The 20,320-nt window shown below is 56.0% G+C and overlaps 3 protein-coding genes across 9 annotated transcripts; all 3 read left to right on the forward strand.

Moving 5' to 3' along the window:
- Window positions 1–449: 449 nt before the first annotated feature.
- Window positions 450–10,450, forward strand: ICAM1 (intercellular adhesion molecule 1). 2 transcript variants are annotated; one of them, XM_079114703.1, is made up of 7 exons: window positions 450–626; window positions 2,608–2,868; window positions 7,358–7,663; window positions 8,024–8,311; window positions 8,394–8,648; window positions 8,812–9,054; window positions 9,142–10,450. In XM_079114703.1, the coding sequence occupies exons 1-7, from the start codon at window positions 560–562 to the stop codon at window positions 9,321–9,323; spliced, it is 1,602 nt and encodes a 533-aa protein (XP_078970829.1). In that variant the 5' UTR covers window positions 450–559; the 3' UTR covers window positions 9,324–10,450. The 2 variants fall into 2 exon arrangements, with proteins under 2 accessions (XP_078970829.1, XP_078970828.1); XM_079114702.1 differs by having other exon boundaries at window positions 545–626; window positions 9,145–10,450.
- A 209-nt stretch (window positions 10,451–10,659) lies between these two features.
- On the forward strand, window positions 10,660–11,991 carry ICAM4 (intercellular adhesion molecule 4 (Landsteiner-Wiener blood group)). Its single transcript, XM_079114739.1, has 3 exons — window positions 10,660–11,229; window positions 11,350–11,655; window positions 11,747–11,991. Exons 1-3 carry the CDS (start codon window positions 10,836–10,838, stop codon window positions 11,863–11,865), a joined length of 819 nt encoding a protein of 272 aa, XP_078970865.1. The 5' UTR covers window positions 10,660–10,835; the 3' UTR covers window positions 11,866–11,991.
- Window positions 11,992–12,015: 24 nt separating this feature from the next.
- ICAM5 (intercellular adhesion molecule 5) lies at window positions 12,016–19,719 on the forward strand. Of its 6 annotated transcripts, XM_079114669.1 has the most exons (11): window positions 12,016–13,530; window positions 14,422–14,691; window positions 14,869–15,189; window positions 15,400–15,687; window positions 15,906–16,160; window positions 16,284–16,532; window positions 17,012–17,254; window positions 17,352–17,630; window positions 17,715–17,954; window positions 18,367–18,630; window positions 19,269–19,719. In XM_079114669.1, exons 1-11 carry the CDS (start codon window positions 13,449–13,451, stop codon window positions 19,535–19,537), a joined length of 2,760 nt encoding a protein of 919 aa, XP_078970795.1. In that variant the 5' UTR covers window positions 12,016–13,448; the 3' UTR covers window positions 19,538–19,719. The 6 variants fall into 6 exon arrangements, 5 of the variants coding, with proteins under 5 accessions (XP_078970795.1, XP_078970793.1, XP_078970794.1 ...); XM_079114667.1 differs by having other exon boundaries at window positions 14,422–15,189; XM_079114668.1 differs by having other exon boundaries at window positions 17,352–17,954.
- Window positions 19,720–20,320: the final 601 nt, after the last annotated feature.

The raw sequence follows: 20,320 nt of genomic DNA on the forward strand, positions 1-20,320 counted from the left end.
CTCTGAACGGAGGGCTCCGGGAAAGGATCCCTGGGCTCCCACCCCGCGAGGGGCTTGTCCCCTCGGTTAGGGAGGCCTGCGTGAGCTGGAGAGGCAAGACTTGAGTTCGGATCCTTCGTCACTCGGAGCCTCGGGTTACCTCTCTGTGAAATGGACACGTTATCAGTCCCGACTCTCCAGGGCAGCTGGTAGTATTCGATCACTGGGTAAATGGTGAATCGAGGTTCGTCCGGCCCGGGGATGAGACCCCTGGTGGCCGGGAGCAGCCCCTTGCTTTCACCTCCCCGCCCCGCCGCCCTCGTGGCTTGAGTTTGGAAATTCCGACTCTGCAGCGGCCAGCGAGGCAGGACCACCCCGCTCGGGCCAGGCACCCTCTCAATCCGGAAATGCCGGAGCCCTCGTTCCGGAGGGGAAGGCGCGAGGTTTCCGGGAAAGCAGCACCGCCCCTCGGCCCCCCGTGGCCAGCTGTTATAAAGGACCCGTGCGCTCTCCGCGCTCCAGTCGGCTGCAAGCACCTCTGCGCCTCGGTGCTGCTAACTGCGTCCTGCATAGTCGTGCTATGGCTCCTGCCGGCGCCCTGCCCGCGCTGCCCCTACTCCTGGCCCTGCTCGGGGCTCTGCGCCCAGGTGAGTCGGAGGTGCGGGTGGCCGTCAAGCTCCCCGTACAGGAGCTGAGTCCCGGGCGCTGTGGGAGGACGCGCCCCCGGTTGGCGAGGGGTCAGTCCGTGCCTACTTAGGCAGCTGTTCATGGGAAGATGGATCTAGAGCCTCCTACTGAAAATCACCGGCCGCAGGTTGCAATCCAGACTGAATTACCTCGATGGCTGGCCTCAGGCTATAGATTGTACCCTTTTGAACTTCAGTGCCTCGGCTGTATAATGGGGCCACCATCTATAGTGGCCACCTCACAGGCTTTGTGTGGTGGCACAGCACTGCCCCTGACCCCAGGACACGGTCAGATGGTGTGGGGGTTTGGCCCCCGCTCCGAGTACTCTTCGGGACCCGTCTCCTCCCACAGACATTCTGTTCCTCATCTTCTGCCCCTGGGGAAGTCCAGGCTGCTTCTGCTCAGGGGAATTCCAGGGTCGACTTTCTCGGGGACCAAAGACTGCTAATCTGGTCGCCCCAGCACTCCACAGCTCCACCCTCCTTCCATCCAGCCCAGATAGAAACCAGGAGAGGGGAGATGACTGAGCTGGAAATCTGGATGAGTCAAGATTAGAACCCTTGATCCCTTGATTAAGCTGTAACTAGGTGTCCATCTTCCTCTCTCCTTCTTTCCAAAACTGGCCACCAACGCTGACTGCCTGCCCTCCCCCTTTCCCTCTGAGAAATGGGAATAATTCCAGAATCACCCTTGGAGAATTTCCAGTCTCTGTTGTGTGTTATGCTTCCACCCAGCTAGAGGGAATCTGAGGCCTGGATCTTGCAGGGCGAGGCAGGGGTGCTCAGATTCATTATCATTATTATCATTGGAGACGGGGTCTGGGTATGTTGCCGGGCAGATCTCCACTTCCTATACACTCAATCCATCCTTCCTGAGTAGCTGTGACTACAGGTAGTAGCTGTCCAGCCTCCCTTCTTTTTAATTAAAAAAAATTTTTTTGGTACTGGGGATTGAACCCAGGTCTGCTTTACCCCTGAGCTACATCCCCAGCCCTTTTTCTTTTCTATTTTGAGACAAGGTCTCACTAAGTCCCTTAGGGCCTTGCTAAATTGCTGAGGCTGGCCTCAAACCTTTGATACTCCAGCCTCCTGGTCCTGGGATTACAGGTTTCCTCCACTGCATTTTTTTTTTTTTTTTTTTTTTTTCAAGACTTTCAGGCACAGAGCCTGCCGGCTAATATAACCCAGTCCTTATCTGCACTTCCTTGCAAGGTAACCAACCACTTGTTAACCTGCTCTGTGCTGTTACTCACTTACCTTATATGTGGGGAAATTGAGACCCAGAGTGTGTCTGAAGGAGCAAGGAGCCAGCCTGGTTCCTAGCCCCCTTCCTCTGACCTCTTAGAAGGAAGGAGGGTACTGGTATTACAATCTTTCTCTCCTTCCGTGGCTCCTCATTGTTCTCAAAATAAAGAACACCATATATATATGTATATACATATGTTTATATATATATATATATATATATATATATATATTGCATTTTCTACCACTGAACTATACCTCCAGCCCTAAAGAACTCTTCTTTAGTGTGTTCTGCCCTGCTCACATGATCTTGATTTCATTTCCCCTGTTCCCTCTTCTTGCTCCCTGGGCTCTGACCACTGTGCCTCAGGGCCTTTGCACTTCCTGTTCCTTTTGCCGGGAAGCTCCTTCCTTTTTCTCTGGATGGCCAGCCCTTGCTCATCGTTCAGGTCTTTGCCCAGTTCTGTCACCAAGGCACCATTGGTTCTATCACTTTGTTTTGTTTTTGCCAAATCTCTTATTAACATCCCCTTTTAATTATCTTGTTTGCTCATGGATATTTCTGTCTCCCACACTGAAGGCGGGAGTGGGGGTTGTCTAGTTCAGGGCGTGTGCCCAGCTTCCAGCCCAGGCTGGGCACATAGTAGTATTGATGCATGGGATTGGTCACACCTCTCTCCTCACCCTTTGGTTCCAGGGCCCGGAGATGCCCAAACGGCCGTATTCCCCACAGAAGCCATTCTGCCCCGAGGAAACTCTGTGCTGCTGAATTGTAGTTCATCTTGTAATGAGACTGCCATATTGGGCCTGGAGACCCCACTGACCAAAACAGAGAGGGACAGTGGGCACAACTGGCAAATGTTTGAACTGAGTGACGTGCAAGAAGACAGCAGGCCGCTGTGTTTCTCAAACTGTGGCAAAAAGCAGACATCAGCTTCGATTTCCATCACCGTGTTCTGTGAGTGGCGGGCAGGGGGGCAGGACTGTGGAGCTCTGCGGAGGGTGGGGGTAGAGCCTCGGAGCAGCTCGAAGGCCACTGTCTTCTAGAAGCCCTTTGAATTTCTTTGGTTACATTTAGAGTTTCAACAGGAATCGAGACCATTTGAAAATGCCATCTCTCTACTCTTTCTGTGTGTGGTACTGGAGATGGAACCCAGGGCCCTGAGCATGCAAAGCACATGCTCTACCCCTGAGCTGCACCCCCAGATTTTTATACTCTTCAAACACCGGAGGAGGCTCTGGATCTGATGCTTTAAAAAAGGATGCATGGGCTGGGGGCGGGACTCAGTGGTAGAGCACTTGCCTAGCATGTGTGAGGCCCTGGGTTCCAACCCCAGAATTGAAAAATAATTTGTTTTCCTTCCTCCCTCCCTCCCTTCTTCCCTCCCTCCCTCCCTTCCTTTCTCTCTCTCTCTCTCTCTCTTTCTCTCTCTCTCTTTCTTTTCTTTCTTTCTTTCTACCAGTGATTGAACCCAGGGGTGCTTAACCACTGAGCCACATTCCCCAGCCCTTTTTTATATTTTATTAGAGACAGGGTCTAACTGAGTTGCTTAGGACCTTGCTAAGTTGCTGAGGCTGGCTTTGAACTCATAATCCTCCTGCCTCAGCCTCCCTAGTCGCTGAAATTATAGGTGTGTGGCACCAACCCTGGCTAATTTTTTTCCCTTAACCCTAAAAACAGAAGCAAATTAAAACTAGCCCTGAGAGACATTTTTCACTTATTGAGGTGACAATCAAAAGAATTGACAACAGCTGTGCTGGTAAGGCTGTGGCGCATCTAACTAAACCGTTTGACAGGTTATTAGGCACTGCTTCTCAAATGATATGCGCTTGTGTTCTGTAACACAGAAATCCCTGTCCTGGGAATTGGTCTTAAAGGGGCCCCTCCCACGAGGGAATTGGTGGGACCTTGGAGTTGTTATTTTTTTCCTTCCTGTGGTGCTGGAGATCGAATCCAGGACCTGACACATGCTGATAAGCGCTCTACCACTGAGCTGCTCTGAGGGCACAAGTTCACAAATCACTGAAATACAGAGGGCCAGGGAGAAAAAAAATGGTTTGTCACACCAGGGAATAGCATGTAACCGTGTACAACAATGAGGAAGCTCCTCTGTGCCAGAGGGAGTTTGCTCCAAGGTGTGCTGTGAAGTCGAAAAGGAAGTAATGCTGGGCACGAGTGGCAGGCCACCTCCTGAGGCAGGGAGCCAGAGCGGGCAGATGGGGAGGCTGCGCACACAAAGGCGCCCTGGAAGGAAACATAAGAAATAATAAGCTGGGCACAGTCACCTCAGCAACTGAGCCCAAAGCAGGATGAGCAAAAGTTTGAGACCAGCTTGGGCAACTTAGTGAGACCCCATCTCAAAAAAAAAAAAAAAAAAGGAAGGAAGGAAGAAAAGAGAAAAAGAAATGATAAGGACAGTATTCGTTGGCTGTGAGTAGAAAAATTGCTGAGAGCCTCTTGGAAAAGGACAGGCCAAGGATTTTCTTATAATGTCCTTTCTGTTTTGAGGACTTTTGGTTTGTGAGAATGAGTTACCAAGGCAAAAAAATAAGTATAATTCAAATCATAACAAAAGAAAACAAAAAGGAGAAAAAGCAAAGAGAGCTGGCTAAGTGACTTGGGAATTAGAGTGCCTCGGGTCCCAGCATGTCTCCAGGAACTGGGTGAAGGTTCTGGGTTGACTTTTCCATCACATGAGCACCTGCCTTGGGGACAGTGCACTGAGGCTTCAGGGTACCTCCATGAAGAACACCTTTGGCCAATTAGCGACTTGGCTTCTGATTTGGAGGATGTCTGAGCAGATACTGGCCTGCCAGGTGAGGAAAGTCCCCAAACATTCCTGGCGGCCTCTGAAAACCCCTGGGAAACCTCTCTAAAGGGCTTTCCGAATCTCTGCCTGACCGTTGAGAAGCCAGCACACTGCAGGCTGGGGGCCGGGCTCGGCTGCATTTCTCCACCGAGACTTTGGATCTCCCTTTGCTTTGGTTTCCATCTCTGGGAAATGGAGCAGATGACTGGCCCGTGGTCACCAGGGCATATGAGGTGGGCGGGTGCCTAGGGAGACTGGCTGGGTTCTGCCTCACTCTTGGTATAAATGTGAGGAAGCAGCCTTTGGATGACTGAGCCATGTCAAAAAGTTAGAAGTATAATTCCTAGAGGAGGTGACCACTAGGACTTTGATGGATGTGTAGGAGTTCATAAAAATGGGCCTTCTGGGACTGGGGTAGAGTGTGTCCTTGGCACGGGAAAGCCCCTGAGTTCAGTCCCCAGCACAGAGGGAACAGCTGGGAGCAGAGGTTTGGAGAGAGGAAACGTCCTGGGGGCGGAGCAGGAACAACTGGACATCTTTGGGGTGGGGCAGCTAGAAAGGAGGAGCCATGTGGCTTTCTCTTCCTTGGGGTGACAGGGGGCCATGGAGGGTTTTTGCGTAGGTTGTGGGTCTAGATAGCAGGACTTACAGGAAACCAGAATGTGGCTGGCTCTGGGCCTTGTCCTGTCGGGGCCGCACATGTTATTGGTCATGGTGGCATCCAAGAAGGGAGGGACAGACAAATATTTGAAGGATGAAGTGACCAGGATTTGGTAAGGGACTGAGGATCAGGGTCAAGGAGAAGTAAGGACAAATCAGCCACCCTTCCCCAAGTTCCTGTCCTTTAAGGGAACTGGGCTCAGGCACTGCTGAGTCCCATTGAGAGGCTGAGGTTGGATGGGACAATTTCCAATGTAGGTCACTAAGATTTAAGAGCTGGACCTCTGAGGTTTTTTGTGACCTTTTGTTTTTTTGTAACAGCTTTATTGAGATATGACTTACATACCACAAAATTCACCCCTTTGGGGGCTGGGGTGTAGCTCAGTGGTAGCACACTTGCCCAGCACTCAGAAGCCTTGGGTTCCATCTCCAGTACTGCAAAAAAAAAAAAAAAAAAAAAAAAACCACAATTGGATGAATGTTTTAGTGTATTTATAGAATTGTGCGACCATTGCCACTATCTACTTTTAGAACATTTTCATCACCCTAATAAGAAACCTCCTGCCCATTTTTAGTCACTAGTCTCTTAAATGGATTAATAATACTCCACTTCTAATGGTCCCATTTGACAGTTCAGGAAACTGAGGCTCAGAGGGGCAAAGTCACTTGACCACAGCCCACAGCAGAGAAGCAATACAAGGGGGCATCCAACACAGGCCACACATTAGGGTCATTGCAGGTGACATTTTGGGGCCTCCTGAGAAGAGATTAGGGAATGGAAGCCCCTGGGGACCAGGGGTCTTAGTGCTAAGCCACTGCTCATCACGCCTCTACAATATAGTCCTGGTAATCGGGACTCGGAATTCTGTTCCTTGGGACAGAATGGAGACTGGCCTGCCAAGGCCTGTGTGTTATATGTATATTCAAGGGAGTGTTCTGTTTTATTTTTCTATTTTGCCATTTTTAACATGTTTATTTCCCTTAAAATCTGGCCCCTGGAGCTGGGGATAGAGCTCAGTGAGGCTCAGAGTTTCACCAGCACTGATTTAAAAAAAAAAGAAGAAAGAAAACATTTACATATTAGGCTCCTGAAAGGCCTCACATCAGTTTAGCTGGCTCTACCTCATTCTTTGGACAAATATTGAGGACCTACTGTGTGCCAGGAAGAACAAGAGAATAAAGCAGACAAAAATCTCTGCCCTTGGGCTCGGGGTGCTGCTCAGAGGTGGAGCACGTGCTTGGCATGGCCCAGAGCCTGGGTTCCATCTCCAGCACGCTACACACATGCACACACGCACCTGCACACACACAAAATCCCTTCCTTCCTTGGGGAAAAAGAGAAATAGGGAAATAAAGTAACTGAAGAGAGTAGATTATTTTATCTGTTTAGAAGGTAGTGATGTGCTGCTGAGCTTGGCGGTGCACACCTGTAACCCCTGCGATTCAGGAGGCTGAGGCAGGAGGATTCTAAGTTCAAGACCAGCCTCGGACACTTGGTGAGACCCTGTCTCAAAATAAAAAATAAAAAGGGCTGGGGGTGTAGCTCAGGGGTTCAATCCCCAACATGGGAAAAAGAAAAGAAGGTGAGGTGCACCATGGAGGAAAGTAAGGCTGAGAAGAGGTTTTGTTCTGTGGTCTGGGATGGAAGCGGCCCTGCAGGAGCCACACCCCGGGCTCACAGCAGCCTTCCTTAAAGTCCTAGGGGAGGGGCAGCTTGAATGCGTCCTCGAATTTGACCAGGTTCCTGGTGGCAGACTTTGCAATTCTTTTCCACTTTTCAGACACTGCTGCACTGAAGAAAGAATGTTCTGGCCCCTTTGCAAACACTTGGGCCTTCTCAAGAGCTTTCCCTGAAGCTCTTGGCATTCCTGTCTGCTTACCTTACCTCCTCTTTTGGGAAGCCAGGGAAGTGGCGAGGTTCCCAGGGCAGGTGCTGGCTGGCCAGCTTCATGGGAAATTCCCCCACTGTCCCCACAGGGTTCCCGGAGCGTGTGGAGCTGACCCCCCTCCCCCCTTGGCAGCCGGTGGGCGAGAACCTCACCCTGCAATGCCATGCGTGGGGCGGGGCGCCCCGGGCCCAGCTCACCCTGGTGCTGCTCCGTGGGGAGGAGGAACTGAGCCGGCAACCAGCGGTAGGGGAGCCAGCGGAGGTCACCGCCACAGTGCTGGCCAGCAGAGGTGACTATGGTGCCAATTTCACGTGCAGAGCAGAACTGGACCTACGGCCCCGAGGGCTGGAACTGTTCCAGAACATCTCAGCCCCCCTGCAGCTCCGAACTTTCGGTGAGGCGTTGGGCAAGGTGGGCTCAGAGGGAAAAGGTGTTCCTGCATGGGTGCCAAGTTCCTGGGAAGGAGCCACTGACTGTGCTGGTACTGAGAAGGTGGTGGCCTAGGTTATGGAAGCTTCTGGAAAGGACATGTGTTTACCCACAGGAGCGGGGTGCTCCGGGATAGGCTGCCTGTGGCTGCAGGATCTTTCTGTAAGACTGTGACAAGACTAAAGGGTGCAAGCGTCTTAAAATAGGGGCAACTCAGTCCATGAGTGTCCAGGAAAAGAATGTTCCAGCTGGGAGAGTGAAGATGCCCCAGGAAAGGACTTCGGGATGTCCATGATCTCTGCTAACACTCACCCTTTCTCCTCAGACCTGCCGACCACCTCCCCACAGCTCACGAGCCCCAGGATCCTGGAGGTGGGCACAGTGCAGCGTGTGGTCTGCTCCATGGATGGGCTGTTTCCGGCCTTGGAGGCCCAGGTCCACCTGGCACTGGGGGACCAGAGGCTGAACACCACAGTCACGTACAACAAGGACTCCCTCTCAGCCACAGCTTTGGTGGAGGGGACTGCAGAGCAGGAGGGTGACCAGCTGCTGGCATGTGCAGTCCTGCTGGGGAACCAGAGCCGGCAGTCGCGGAGGACCTTGACAGTCTACAGTAAGAAGGGCAGGGCCGGGCTTTCAAGGGGCCGGGGCCACGGCAGGGGCTACGCTCGCTCACCTTTGTGTTTTGCCCTCAGGTTTCCCAGCTCCCAACCTGACCCTGATTGAGCAGGAGGTTTCAGAAGGGACCCAGGTCTTAGTGGTGTGTGAAGCCTATGCTGGCAACGTGGTGAGGCTGAGCGGTGTCCCACCTGGGCTCCAAGCCCCAAGGGCACAGTCCATGCTGAATGCCACAGCTGAGGACAACGGGCTCCAGTTGTCCTGCTCTGCTGCCCTGACAGTGGCTGGGCAGGTGCTGTACAAGAACCAGACCCAGGAGCTCCATGTCCTGTGTGAGTGGGGATCCGGGACAATGACCCCTGCCCTTGTGGCCCAACCCTAAGGCCCCAAGAGCTCTTGCCCTCCAGGTCCTGTCCGAACCCCTGGGTATCCCCCTTCTAGTCCTAGATGTGAGGGGTGTCCTTGTTCCTGTTGCTTATCCTGCCGTTTCTCTAGACGGGCCCCGACTGGATAAGAGGGACTGCCTGGGAAACTGGACGTGGCCAGAAGGGACCCAGCAGGAGCTGGAATGCCGGGCGTGGGGGAACCCAGTACCCCAGCTGACCTGTCGTCGGGAAACTGATGGGGCTCTTCTGCCCATCGGGCGCCTGAGGCCTGTCAAGGAGCATGAGGGCACCTACGTCTGTCGGGCAGTGAGCTCTCGTGGGGAGGTCACCCGGAAGGTGTTCTTGAAAGTCTGTGAGTTGCCAGTGTGCAGGGCTGGGTGGGGGTGGGGAGAAGTGAGCTCAGCCTAATGCTCACCAGTCTGTCACTCTGTCCTCCCAGTAGGCTCACGGAATTCTACAAACATGATCGTCATCATTCTGGTGACGGTGGTAGCCATCCTGAGCACTGTGGTCACAGCCACTTACCTCTATAACCGCCAGCGGAAGATCAAGATATACAAGCTACAGAAGGCGCAGGAGGAGGCGTCCATGAAGCTGAACACGCAGGCCACACCCCCATGAGCCCACCCCAGGACAGGGCCTCCTCCGGCCTGCACAAGGGCATGGTGTTGCACTAAAGAGACTGGTGGACACAAGCCATTTAGCTACATCCACCTCCTCAGGGTAACAGGATAGGACAGAGGCCTGAGGATGCAGACAGCATTTGGTGTCATGGCATCTGCACACTTAGGATCTTCAGGCCTCACACCTGGCCTGTAGTCACAGGTCTGAGCCAAAAGGAGAGGGCAAGACTTGGACACGAGGGATGTGGAAATCTGACCTGGACAACGGGGGAGTGATAGACATTTACCTTGTGGATCCACAGGGGGGACACACTGAGGTTCACTCCCTTCTGCCTGTGCAGAGGCCACACAGCCCTAAGGAAGAAATAAACCCAAAGACCCAGGTAGCAGTGAAACACAAATGCCCATACATCCTCTGATGGATGCCAGCTCTGGCACTGCTGTCTACTTACTGTCCCCAACTCTTGATGATGATGTATTTATTAATTTGGTATATTACCAGCTATTTATTGAGCACCTTTTATGTAGGCTAGACTGCTGATCGAGGTGAACATAGTTCTCACTCTCTTGGGATTCTCAGTCTATTTACATTCAGAGTCCCCGGGTAGAGTTGTACTGGCTGTGCACTGCACCAGAGGGCCTGGTAGAAAGATAAACGGGGGCTAGAATTTCAAACTCCATTTGCCAGGCTGCTTTCTCCCACAAGGCGGGTGCTTTTTCTCTCAGGCACTAAGGCATTATATGGACTAGCAATGGTTGAGGGCTCAAAGAGACCTAACTTCCCCTTCTCGGCATTGCATTGTTAATCACCTTGCCACCCACATGTTTCTCAGCCTTTGTTCTCAGTGACACTCAGTGACCCTATGTAAACATGGCTGCCCACTCCTGTGCAGCTAAACTACTGAGTCCCATGAAATTCTACCCAACCCTGTGCCCCGCTTTGTTCCACCTGTTCCCATCTCAGTGGGGCCATGCAGGAATAGGAGACTTTGCAGCTCCAAATCCCTTCAGTGTTCAGGAGCCTGCAGGTGGTGATGGGGGTGGTTCTGCAAGGCTTTGAACCCCCTGCCAGCTCAGGAAGCCTTTCCTTTGTGCCAATAAAGCTTTTTCGTGGGCCTCAACCTCGTGTGAGTGGAGTAAACCGTGTCACATATACTGGAAGGAACCCTTTCTAAGCCCAGCCACAGTCTTAACCTCCCACCTCCTCCCCCAAGAGAAGGTTGCCCATTGGCTCAACCCTGAGGCTTTGGTCTAAATCCGGGGTCTTTTTAAAATTATCTTTCGGGACTCTGGACCCGTCCGCAACTTGCAATGACGACTGGTTGACAATGGGGTCTGGAATGTAATTCCTGGGCCAAAAGGGGCGGGTATCTTCCGCAGGGCTCCTGGGTCCTCTGGGGATCTCGGGCCCCTCTCGGGCGGGTCTAAGGAGGCGGGGCTACGAATCGCCTATCTCCAGAGCCAGTGGTGGCTCCCTGGCGCTGGGGCCCTCAAGTGCGGGCTTTTTGCCATGGGGTCTCTGCTCCTCCTGTCGCTGCTGCTTTTGCTGGTGACCATGTATCCAGGAGATGGAGGCGTGCTGGACCGCCGGGCTGAGCATGTGCAAAACACCAGCAGCAGCCCTCCCGCCCCCTCGGGGACGTCAGCGCCATTCTGGGTACGCATTAGTCCGGAGTTGGTGGCGGTACCGCCGGGGGGCTCGGTGTGGCTTAACTGCAGCAACAGCTGCCCCCTGCCGGAAAGTTCCCGCCTCCGCACCCAGCTGCGCCGGGGCAAGACGCTCAGTGGGCCAGGTTGGGTATCTTACCAGCTACTGGATGTGAAGGCTTGGAGTTCCAACGTACGCTGCTCCGTCACCTGCGCAGGGAAAACGCGCGAGGCCACTGCCAGGGTCACCGCCTACAGTAAGGGACAGGGGTACAGGCCCGCCTGGGGTGAGGGGAGGAAGGTGAAGGATGGGGTAGTTGAAAGTCGCGCTAGGGGGCGCCCGCGGACCTTACGGTCGGGTTCCCTTCTTGGTTTAGAACGGCCTGGCAGTGTTATCCTGGAGCCTCCGATCTTAGTTGGCCACAAGTACATTCTGCGCTGCCACGTGACGCACGTGTTCCCAGTGGGCTTCTTGGTGGTGAGTCTGAGACGCAGCGGCCGGATCATCTATTTCGAAAGCCTGGAGCGCTTCAGAGATTTGTATCTGGCCAATGTGACGCTGACCCATGTTGTGCGCGCTGGGCCCCGCGACCTATGGCAGCCAGTGACCTGCCACGCGCGCCTCAATCTCGATGGCCTGGTGGTACGCAGCAGCTCAGCACCCGTTTTACTAACAGCCTTCGGTGAGGCACCCTGTAATCCTGGGGACTTGAGGGAGGGAGGTTATGACTCCAAGAGGGTGCTCCGTTCCTAATTCTCACCTCCTACTCCCAGTTTGGAACCCCGCATCCAAAGCCTTGGCCTCCATCTCCATTGCAGCCCTCCTGGGGATTCTTCTTGCCATGGGGGCGGCCTACCTGCGCAAGTACCTAGCGATGCAGTCCCAGGCTTAGAAAGGTATTCTCTGCCGGCTGAGCCCGAGGAAAAAGAAGTCTGGAACAATTTAGAGAACCAAACTCGGATCAATAAAGCCTTCCTCAGTCACTCTCTGTCCCATGGCCTAACTGTCCTTGGAGGAAACAGTCTCATTTATTAGCCCTGCTTTCTCAAAATTTCTGGTCTTGCTCAGGCACCTGAGGTTTCTCCCTCAAGGCCCACTTGGGGTTCCAGAGTCCCAGTACCTCTGCATTCCCTACCGGCATAGTAAAAACATCTGCTAGCGTTATCAGTGAGGTGCACATGGGCTAAATGGGGCCCTGGGCTGGGGGAGGGCTGGTTCACTGTATAGCTTTTCCTCATTGGCTCCGCCGCTACCACGCAGCAGCTCCGATTGGATGTTAAGTTTCCTTTCCCACCCCCATCTCCACTTTAGACTGTCTGGTTTCCAGGAGGCCAACCTTGGAGGGGTACTCATTGCCATTAACGCTGAGGAACAGAAAATAAATGGGCGGGGTCACATGGGGTCACGTATTGAGGGAAAGGGATACCCAGAGAAGTATCTACGTAGTGACAGCAAGGAAGAGGTAATCAGATGGTCCACGTAGGTTGTCACAGGCTGGTGTCCTAGCAACGTCCTGGTAGTCACTGGGCTAGGTGGGCATATGGGAGGTGTCAAAGCTTGGGACCCAGATGCAGGGTCAAAAGCGTCACACTTGATTTCTAGGTCTCACGAGGATGCAGAATTTACGCCTGCTTACGGTACCTAGCAGAGCGGACACGGTCCAGGGCCCCGCCCGGGGGAAAGCGCGTTCAAAGGAGCTCCTTAGAAAGATCGCGCTCACCCAGGCCGATAGACACATGCCCGCTGCACGCTGGGTAAATACAGACCCCGCGCCGAGCCGATTCTAATTTAGACGCCCGCGAACGCTGCGCGCACGCACACGTGTCCCCGACTCGCTGGCACTTTCGTCCCCGCCCCCTCCGTCGCGTGCCGGAGCCGAGCGGGAGGGCTAGAGGTGGCTGTAATCCTCAGCTCCTCGGGGTCAAAAGAAGGTTCAGTGAAAGAAGGCATCCTCACACCGTTCTCTAGACTGTCCTTTTCCCATACGGTGTTGCTCAGACCTCTCCTAACCTCCAAATCAATCCCCGCCCTAAGGGGCGCTGGTGGGAGGAGCTAAACACGGGGGCGGAGCTCGGAGCCCAGCTTGTTATCCTAGCATCTAAACCAGGGTGGGTGGAGGTTTGGGCAGGGCAACCCAATATCCCCCCACCTCCGCGTCGCGACCGAGGATGACGCGGGAGAGCGTGGTCGTCCCCAGAAGGCTCCAGGAGATTGGGCCGACCTCCACGTAGACCCGGGGGTCGCTCACTCCTGCCGGCTCGCCTTCGCCAAGGCCGGGAGCCCAGTGCACGCTCGCCTCCCGCCCCCCGCCGCCTCTGCCGCCGCCCCCTCCTTGGAAACCAAGTTACCAACGTTTAAACCAATCCCCGAGCGCAACTCTGCCTCCCCCACACTCCACCCGCCGCGCCGCGCCGTCCTCTAGCCCGGCTCGTCACTCGCGCTCCCCTCGCCTCCTGCGCTTCCCCCGCGGCGGCGATGCCAGGGCCTTCGCCAGGGCTGCGCCGAGCGCTACTCGGCCTCTGGGCTGCCCTGGGCCTGGGGATCCTTGGCCTCTCAGGTAAGAGCCCGCCGCTGCTCGGGGTGGACAGGGCTGGGGCGGAGTTGCCAGACCAGAGAAGCGGCCTTACGCCCCTCCCAGCTCCGCCCTCTCCTCGCTCCCACGCTTCTGCTCCCTACCTTGAGCCCCTATCTCCCTCCCCGCACCACACACAGAGCCCCAGCCTCGTGATTCCTGGCTTTCCTACTCCCTTCCAGATGTAGGGTGTTCTTTTGCACCTAACCCCGTGCCCTGGAGACCCTGTGGCTCTCCTGTCCCTTTCCCGAGTACCTCCTCGATCTCTGTTGTGCACTATGGTCCACGGACTGGCGTCTTTCCCACTCACGATCCGCAAAGACCCCATATCCTCAACTCTCATGACTCAGAGGCGCTGTTCCCGCTCCATTCGGCGCCCTAGCAACCGGGTCGGTTCCCGGGATTCCTTCCATTCGTCCAGCCCCGCGTCTTCTTTCCATATTCTTTGCCCAGGATTAGGGTCCTCCCTTATCCTTGCCTCAGGCTCACCTCTGCTTTGCCCTCACTCCAACCTCAGTCTCCTGGCGATCTGCCAGGACCTTGAGAACTGGTTCATTCCCCATCCCCCATCTGGAGTTCTCTCCTCCAGCGTTGCTGTGTGCATCCGAGCCCCCATCTTTCCTCTCCCATATTTTCCCACCACTTCATTGGCGCCTTGGAGACCAGGGCTCTCTGTTGCCATGTCCCAAAGACACCCTTGAGGTTTGGAATCTGGGAGCACACAACCAAACCTGAGCCCTGGGCAGGACGCGGGATTCCTGGGTTCTTTCCTGACTGCAGCCTCTGCTTGTCCCTCGGGGACTCCTGACTTGGTGTAGGGGCACTGAGGTCTCAGGGAGTTGGCTTCTCAGGCTGAGCCCGCGTTTCCCCGGGCAGCGGTCGCGCAGGAGCCCTTCTGGGCGGACCTGCAACCCCGCGTTGCGCTTGTGGAGCGCGGGGGCTCCCTGTGGCTGAACTGCAGCACCAACTGCCCTCGACCGGAGCGCGGTGGGCTGGAGACCTCGCTGCGTCGAAACGGGACCCAGAGGGGTTTGCGCTGGCTGGCGCGGCAGCTGGTGGACATCCGCGAGCCAGAGACCCAGCCCGTCTGCTTCTTCCGCTGCGCGCGGCGCACACTACAGGCGCGTGGGCTCATTCGCACTTTCCGTGAGTTCTGTGTGGCCACGCTCATACTCCACTACTTTCCCTCCGTTCCAAGGCCCCGCCCCAGGGTTCCAGGGTACTCCCCTTTAGGCTCCTCCCTCGCGATCCCCACGCCTTCCCTTCTGGGTCTGGTCTCCCTACTCTCCAGCGTTTCCAACAGCAGCTGTTCCCACCTTTCAGAGCGGCCGGATCGCGTAGAGCTGGTCCCGCTGCCTCCCTGGCAGCCCGTGGGCGAGAACTTCACCCTGAGCTGTAGGGTCCCGGGAGCCGGACCCCGCGGGAGCCTCACACTGACCCTGCTGCGGGGGGCTCAGGAACTGATCCGCCGAAACTTTGCGGGCGAGCCACCCCGAGCGCGGGGCGCGGTGCTCACCGCCACCGTACTGGCGCGGAGAGAGGACCATGGAGCTAATTTCTCATGTCGCGCGGAGCTGGACCTGCGACCGCACGGCCTAGGACTGTTTGAAAACAGCTCAGCCCCCAGAGAGCTCCGAACCTTCGGTGAGTGGGGGTGAAGATCCCAAGTTGGGGAGGGCCGGCGTTTAAATTTAGAGGCGTATGTATCTGAATGCTATTCGTTACTTCAGTGCTCACCCGCTGAGTTATTTTCGTCTATGCCTTGAGATTGATAATATAAGATAGTGAATGTAAAATGCTTAGTACGTATGGACAACTTAGTACATAAATTTAAGCCCTATTCTTCGACCCTAGTCTTGTCTCCAGACTCCCCGCGCCTCGTTGCTCCCCGGCTTCTAGAGGTGGGCTCAGAAAAGCCGGTAAGCTGCTCCTTGGACGGACTATTTCCAGCCACAGAGGCCGGGGTTTACCTCGCATTGGGAGATCAGAGACTGAATCCTTATGTCACACTCGAAGGGGACGCCCTCATGGCCACTGCTACAGTCACTGCAAGCGCAGAGCAGGAGGGTGCAAGGCAGCTGGTCTGCATCGTGACCTTGGGGGGCGAAAGCCGAGAGGCCCAGGAGAACCTAACGATCTACAGTAAGGAGCTGTGAACCGAACTTCGACCTAGGGGTGGGGCCAGGGCAACGCAAAGGCGGGGCGAAGAGGGGGCGGGATCTCTGTCCCGGAATAGGCGTGGCCCGATGATTTTGAAGGTTCCTGCAGATAGGGGTTGGGTAGTTGGCTGCAACTGCGGAACCACTCAGGGCGGTAGGGGAGGCGGGGTCAGCGGACTCCAGGCAATGCTTGATCCCCAGGCTTCCCAGCGCCCCTCCTGAACCTGAGCGACCCCAACGCCCCTGAGGGGAAGATGGTGATAGTAACCTGCACAGCCGGGGCTCGAGCCCTGGTCACACTGGAGGGAATTCCAGCTGCTGTTCCGGGGCAGCCCGCCCAACTCCAGCTAAACGTCACTGAGAATGATGACAGGCGTGGCTTCTTCTGCGACGCCTCCCTCGAGGTGGACGGGGAGACCTTGAGCAAGAACGAGAGCGCTGAGCTTCGCGTCCTATGTGAGTTAATTGCCCCGCTCCTTGAGACCTCCAAGCACCTGCTTACTCTGATCATGTAATGGAAGCGGGCTCATTCCTCGCAAGCCACTTTTCGCCTCCTGTATCTCACGACCCTGCCCGCAGATGGTCCTCGGCTGGACGACGCTGATTGTCCCAGGAGCTGGACGTGGCCAGAGGGCCCAGAACAGACTTTGCGCTGTGAGGCCCGCGGAAACCCAGCGCCGTCGGTGCATTGCGCGAGGCCCGACAGCGGGGCCGTGCTGGCGCTTGGCCTACTGGGTCCGGTCACTCGCGCACTCGCGGGCACTTACCGCTGCACAGCGGCCAATGCGCAGGGCGAGGCGGTCAAGGACGTGACACTGACAGTAGAGTGTGAGTAGGGGTACCCAGGGCGCATCTCTTTTTGTTTCTCAGGGCCTAAGAAGGGCTGACCTACAGGGAAGTATAAGAATAGGGTTTGAAGTGTGTCTCTGGGCAGGATTTTGGAAATGGGAAGAGGCTGGTGAGGAAGAGGGATCAGGGACCAATCTTGGAAAAGTATGGAGGGGAAGGAGTAAGCGTATGCAGGGGCATGGTGCGTGGGTGTAGTCTGGCAAAAATGGGCGGTCAAGGAGGCAAAATGTTTAGGCTGAAGACCCGAAATGGCCTGTGGGTTCACTGTGGGAATTAGAAAAAAACGCCCACTCAGGGCTCAGGAAGCCTCAAAGCTTGATTAGCTACACTCCATTTGGCTAGCAGTCCCCTCAGGGCACAGCCTGCCCAGCCCAGCCTGGCACTGGGACCCAAAAAGGGTCACTAGGGATATCACATGGGTCCCAAAACCTCAAACCCAACAACACACCTCCTTTCAGATGCACCGGCGCTAGACAGTGTCGGCTGCCCAGAACAACTTACTTGGCTGGAGGGCACAGAGGCCTCCCTGAGCTGTGTGGCGCATGGGGTCCCTCCGCCCAACGTGAGCTGTGTGCGCTCTGGGGAGGCCAAAGTTGTCGAGGGGCTGCTGCTTGTGGCTCGGGAGGATGCGGGCACTTACCGCTGCGAAGCCACCAATGCTCGAGGTTCTGCAGCTAAAAATGTGGCCGTCACAGTGGAATGTGAGTAGGGGCGGCTCAGGGCAAGATGGGGTCTGTTGGCACAACCTGGGCTTGGCTTCCTGTCCCCTGTGTGAATCCCTGCTTCCCTGTGTCCCAGATGGCCCCAGTTTTGAGGAGCTGAGCTGCCCCAGCAACTGGACGTGGGTGCAAGGATCTGGACAACTGTTTTCCTGTGAGGTCGATGGGAAGCCAGAGCCAAGCGTGGAGTGCGTGGGCTCTGAAGGTGCCAGTGAGGGGGCGGTGCTGCCATTGGCCAGCTCAAACCCTAATCCTAGAGACCCCAGCATCGCTAGTGACCTGACACCCGGTATCTACATCTGCAACGCCACCAACCGGCACGGCTCCACGGTCAAAACAGTTGTCGTGAGCGCGGAGTGTGAGCGGGGCCCAGGTGGGCTGGAAGTAAGGGGTGGTCCCAGGGTCCCCGCCCTCCCTGACGCCCCCTACTGGATGTTTGCAGCGTCGCCACAGATGGATGAGTCCACCTGCCCAAGTCACCAGACATGGCTGGAAGGGGCTAAACCTGTAGCGCTGGCCTGCACCGCCCGAGGTCAGCCCTTCCCACAAGTGCACTGCTCCAGAGAGGGTGCGCCCCAGCCTGAGAGGCAGCGCGTGTCCCGAGAGGACGCGGGTACCTATCTCTGTGTGGCCACCAATGCGCATGGCACAGATTCCCGGACCATCACTGTGGGTGTAGAATGTGAGTGCAGGCATTACCTGATGGAAGGGACTCTGTCCCGGGAACAGGAACTTGCAGTTGTGACAGAGCCCACGGGAGTTCAGCGGCACCTCTCCCAGTCCCATTGTTGAGAAAAGGGAGTCCTGGCCTTAACCTGGGGGTAATGAAAATTCTAGAGAACAGCAGCGCGACCTCCCTTAAATTCTGAATGTACCGTGGCGAGGCTCCACCTCCTCCCATTCAATTAGAAGGGCGCAAAATTTATGTCATAAAATACTGGTGGTGGAGGGAGGGTGCTCTGACGCGGAGCAGCATTTTCTGCTTCTCACCGGAAAAGGGGAGCTCTCAGATCAATTTTGGTGGACCAGAGTAGGGCACCTGAGCAACCGTCGGTCAGGCGCTAAGTTGATCTTCACCCCTTTGACCACTGCAGACCGTCCGGTGGTGGCGGAGCTGGCCGCCTCACCTTCGAGTGTGCGGCCGGGCGGGAACTTCACATTGACCTGCCGCGCGGAGGCCTGGCCTCCAGCCCAGATCAGTTGGCGCGCACCCCCGGGAGCCCTCAACATCGGCCTGTCGAGCAACAATAGCACGCTAAGCGTGGCGGGCGCTATGGGCAGTCACGGCGGGGAGTACGAGTGTGCAGCCACCAACGCGCATGGGCGCCATGCAAGGCGCATCACGGTGCGCGTGGCTGGTAAGTGGCAGCTGGGGGTGAAGCAAGGGATCTGCTGGAGGACGTGACCTGGGCCTTGGGGCGCCGGACAGGATCAGTCTCTGCCTCTCAGTCCCAAGAGAGGAGACCAAGGTGGGCCAAAGTAGAAGTCAGTGGCACCTGATGAAGGGGGCTGTTGATGGAAGATTAGGAGTGGGAGGTGGAGGTAGAGGGGATGGTCAGCCCCAGGGGAGGGACATTTCAGGGCTGTGACTGCCTTGGGAGGCTGTGATTATCTTGGAGTGGGTTCTGGGGCGGACTGGGGTAGACTTGGTACCTCCCCCGTCTAGGGGATGGGTTGTCTTGGGAGGAGAAAGCCTGCGCTGGCCTCACTGGCCTTCGTCCTTTTGGGAATGGAGAGAATTGACATCACAATGGGTTTGGGGGTCAAGGGTTTATATTCCCATGAGCCGAAGGGGATGTAAATTTGGTCTGCGGTCCCACTGGCCCTGGGTCCTTACTGTGCTCCCACTTCTCGCAAGACCAGACTGAGTTCCTTGAGGCTCCTATGGGTCAGATATTGAGGTTGACCTCATGTTCATGCCAGGGGACAGTGACTGGGGGTGGGGGGAGCCGGGAGCTTGCCCACCCTCGGTGAGAATCTCCACCCCCCCTCCCAGGTCCATGGCTTTGGATCGCCGTGGGCGGCGCGGCCGGGGGCGCGGCGCTGCTGGCCGCTGGGGCCGGCCTGGCCTTCTACGTGCAGTCCACCGCCTGCAAGAAGGGCGAATATAACGTCCAGGAGGCGGAGAGCTCAGGAGAGGCTGTGTGCCTCAACGGCGCGGGCGGGGGCGCGGGCGGGAGCGCAGAAGGTGGACCCGAGGCGGGGGCCGCTGCAGAGTCGCCGGCTGGGGGCGAGGTCTTCGCCATCCAGCTGACTTCCGCGTGACCTGCTCCCCTCACCCCGCGGGCCGGGGGCCGCCCCTGAGACGCACACGGGGGCATATTTATTGTTCTATTTATTTATTTATTTATTTATTTATTTATTTATTTATTTATTTATTCATTCAACTCCAGGGGCATCACCCCCATTTTCTACCCATCTCCCCCAATAAAGTTTTTATAAAGGACTCTCGGTCTCTGCTTCTGTTGATGCAATGTGAGACAATGTGGTCGAATCCCAACTGCGATGGTTATTCTTTCAAAGAACTTTTTTTTTTTTTTTTTTTTTTTTTGAGAGCCTACTATGTGCCAGGCGTCAGGCACAGGACAAGCTGTCTGTGAGCAGCGTGATCTGGAGCTTGTCCTCGCGGTACCCTGTTTCCTGCAATCACAGGACCCTTGGGCAGGGGTGGGGACCGGCTCCTTCCTCCTCCTCCCTGTTGCTTATCTCTTCCGCCCAGTGCCCGACCTCCGATCTGCCCCTGACCCAGCTAGATCCTGAAGGTGGGAGATCAGGTGCTTCCCCCAGGTCTGATTACTGGCAGAGCGAAGCCGCCTTGCCGGATGGGCTGAGCCCCAGTCCCAAGTGGTGGGATGGGTGGGAGGAGGGCAGTGCTGCAGTTGTGGGTGTGAGCCTCAGGATACCCCTCCTGTTAAAGGGCCACTGCTGCCCCCACCTCAAAGCTTCCTCCAGCCAGCATCCACCCACACTGCCTTGGTTTACCCCGACTTGCCTTTTCACTTGGCCCATCAGTGATTCAAAGCTAACACGGAGTGTCAGCTGCAACCC

The sequence above is a fragment of the Sciurus vulgaris genome (genome assembly GCF_902686455.1).
Source record: "Sciurus vulgaris genome assembly, chromosome: 16".
NCBI classification, from domain to species: Eukaryota; Metazoa; Chordata; class Mammalia; order Rodentia; family Sciuridae; genus Sciurus; species Sciurus vulgaris.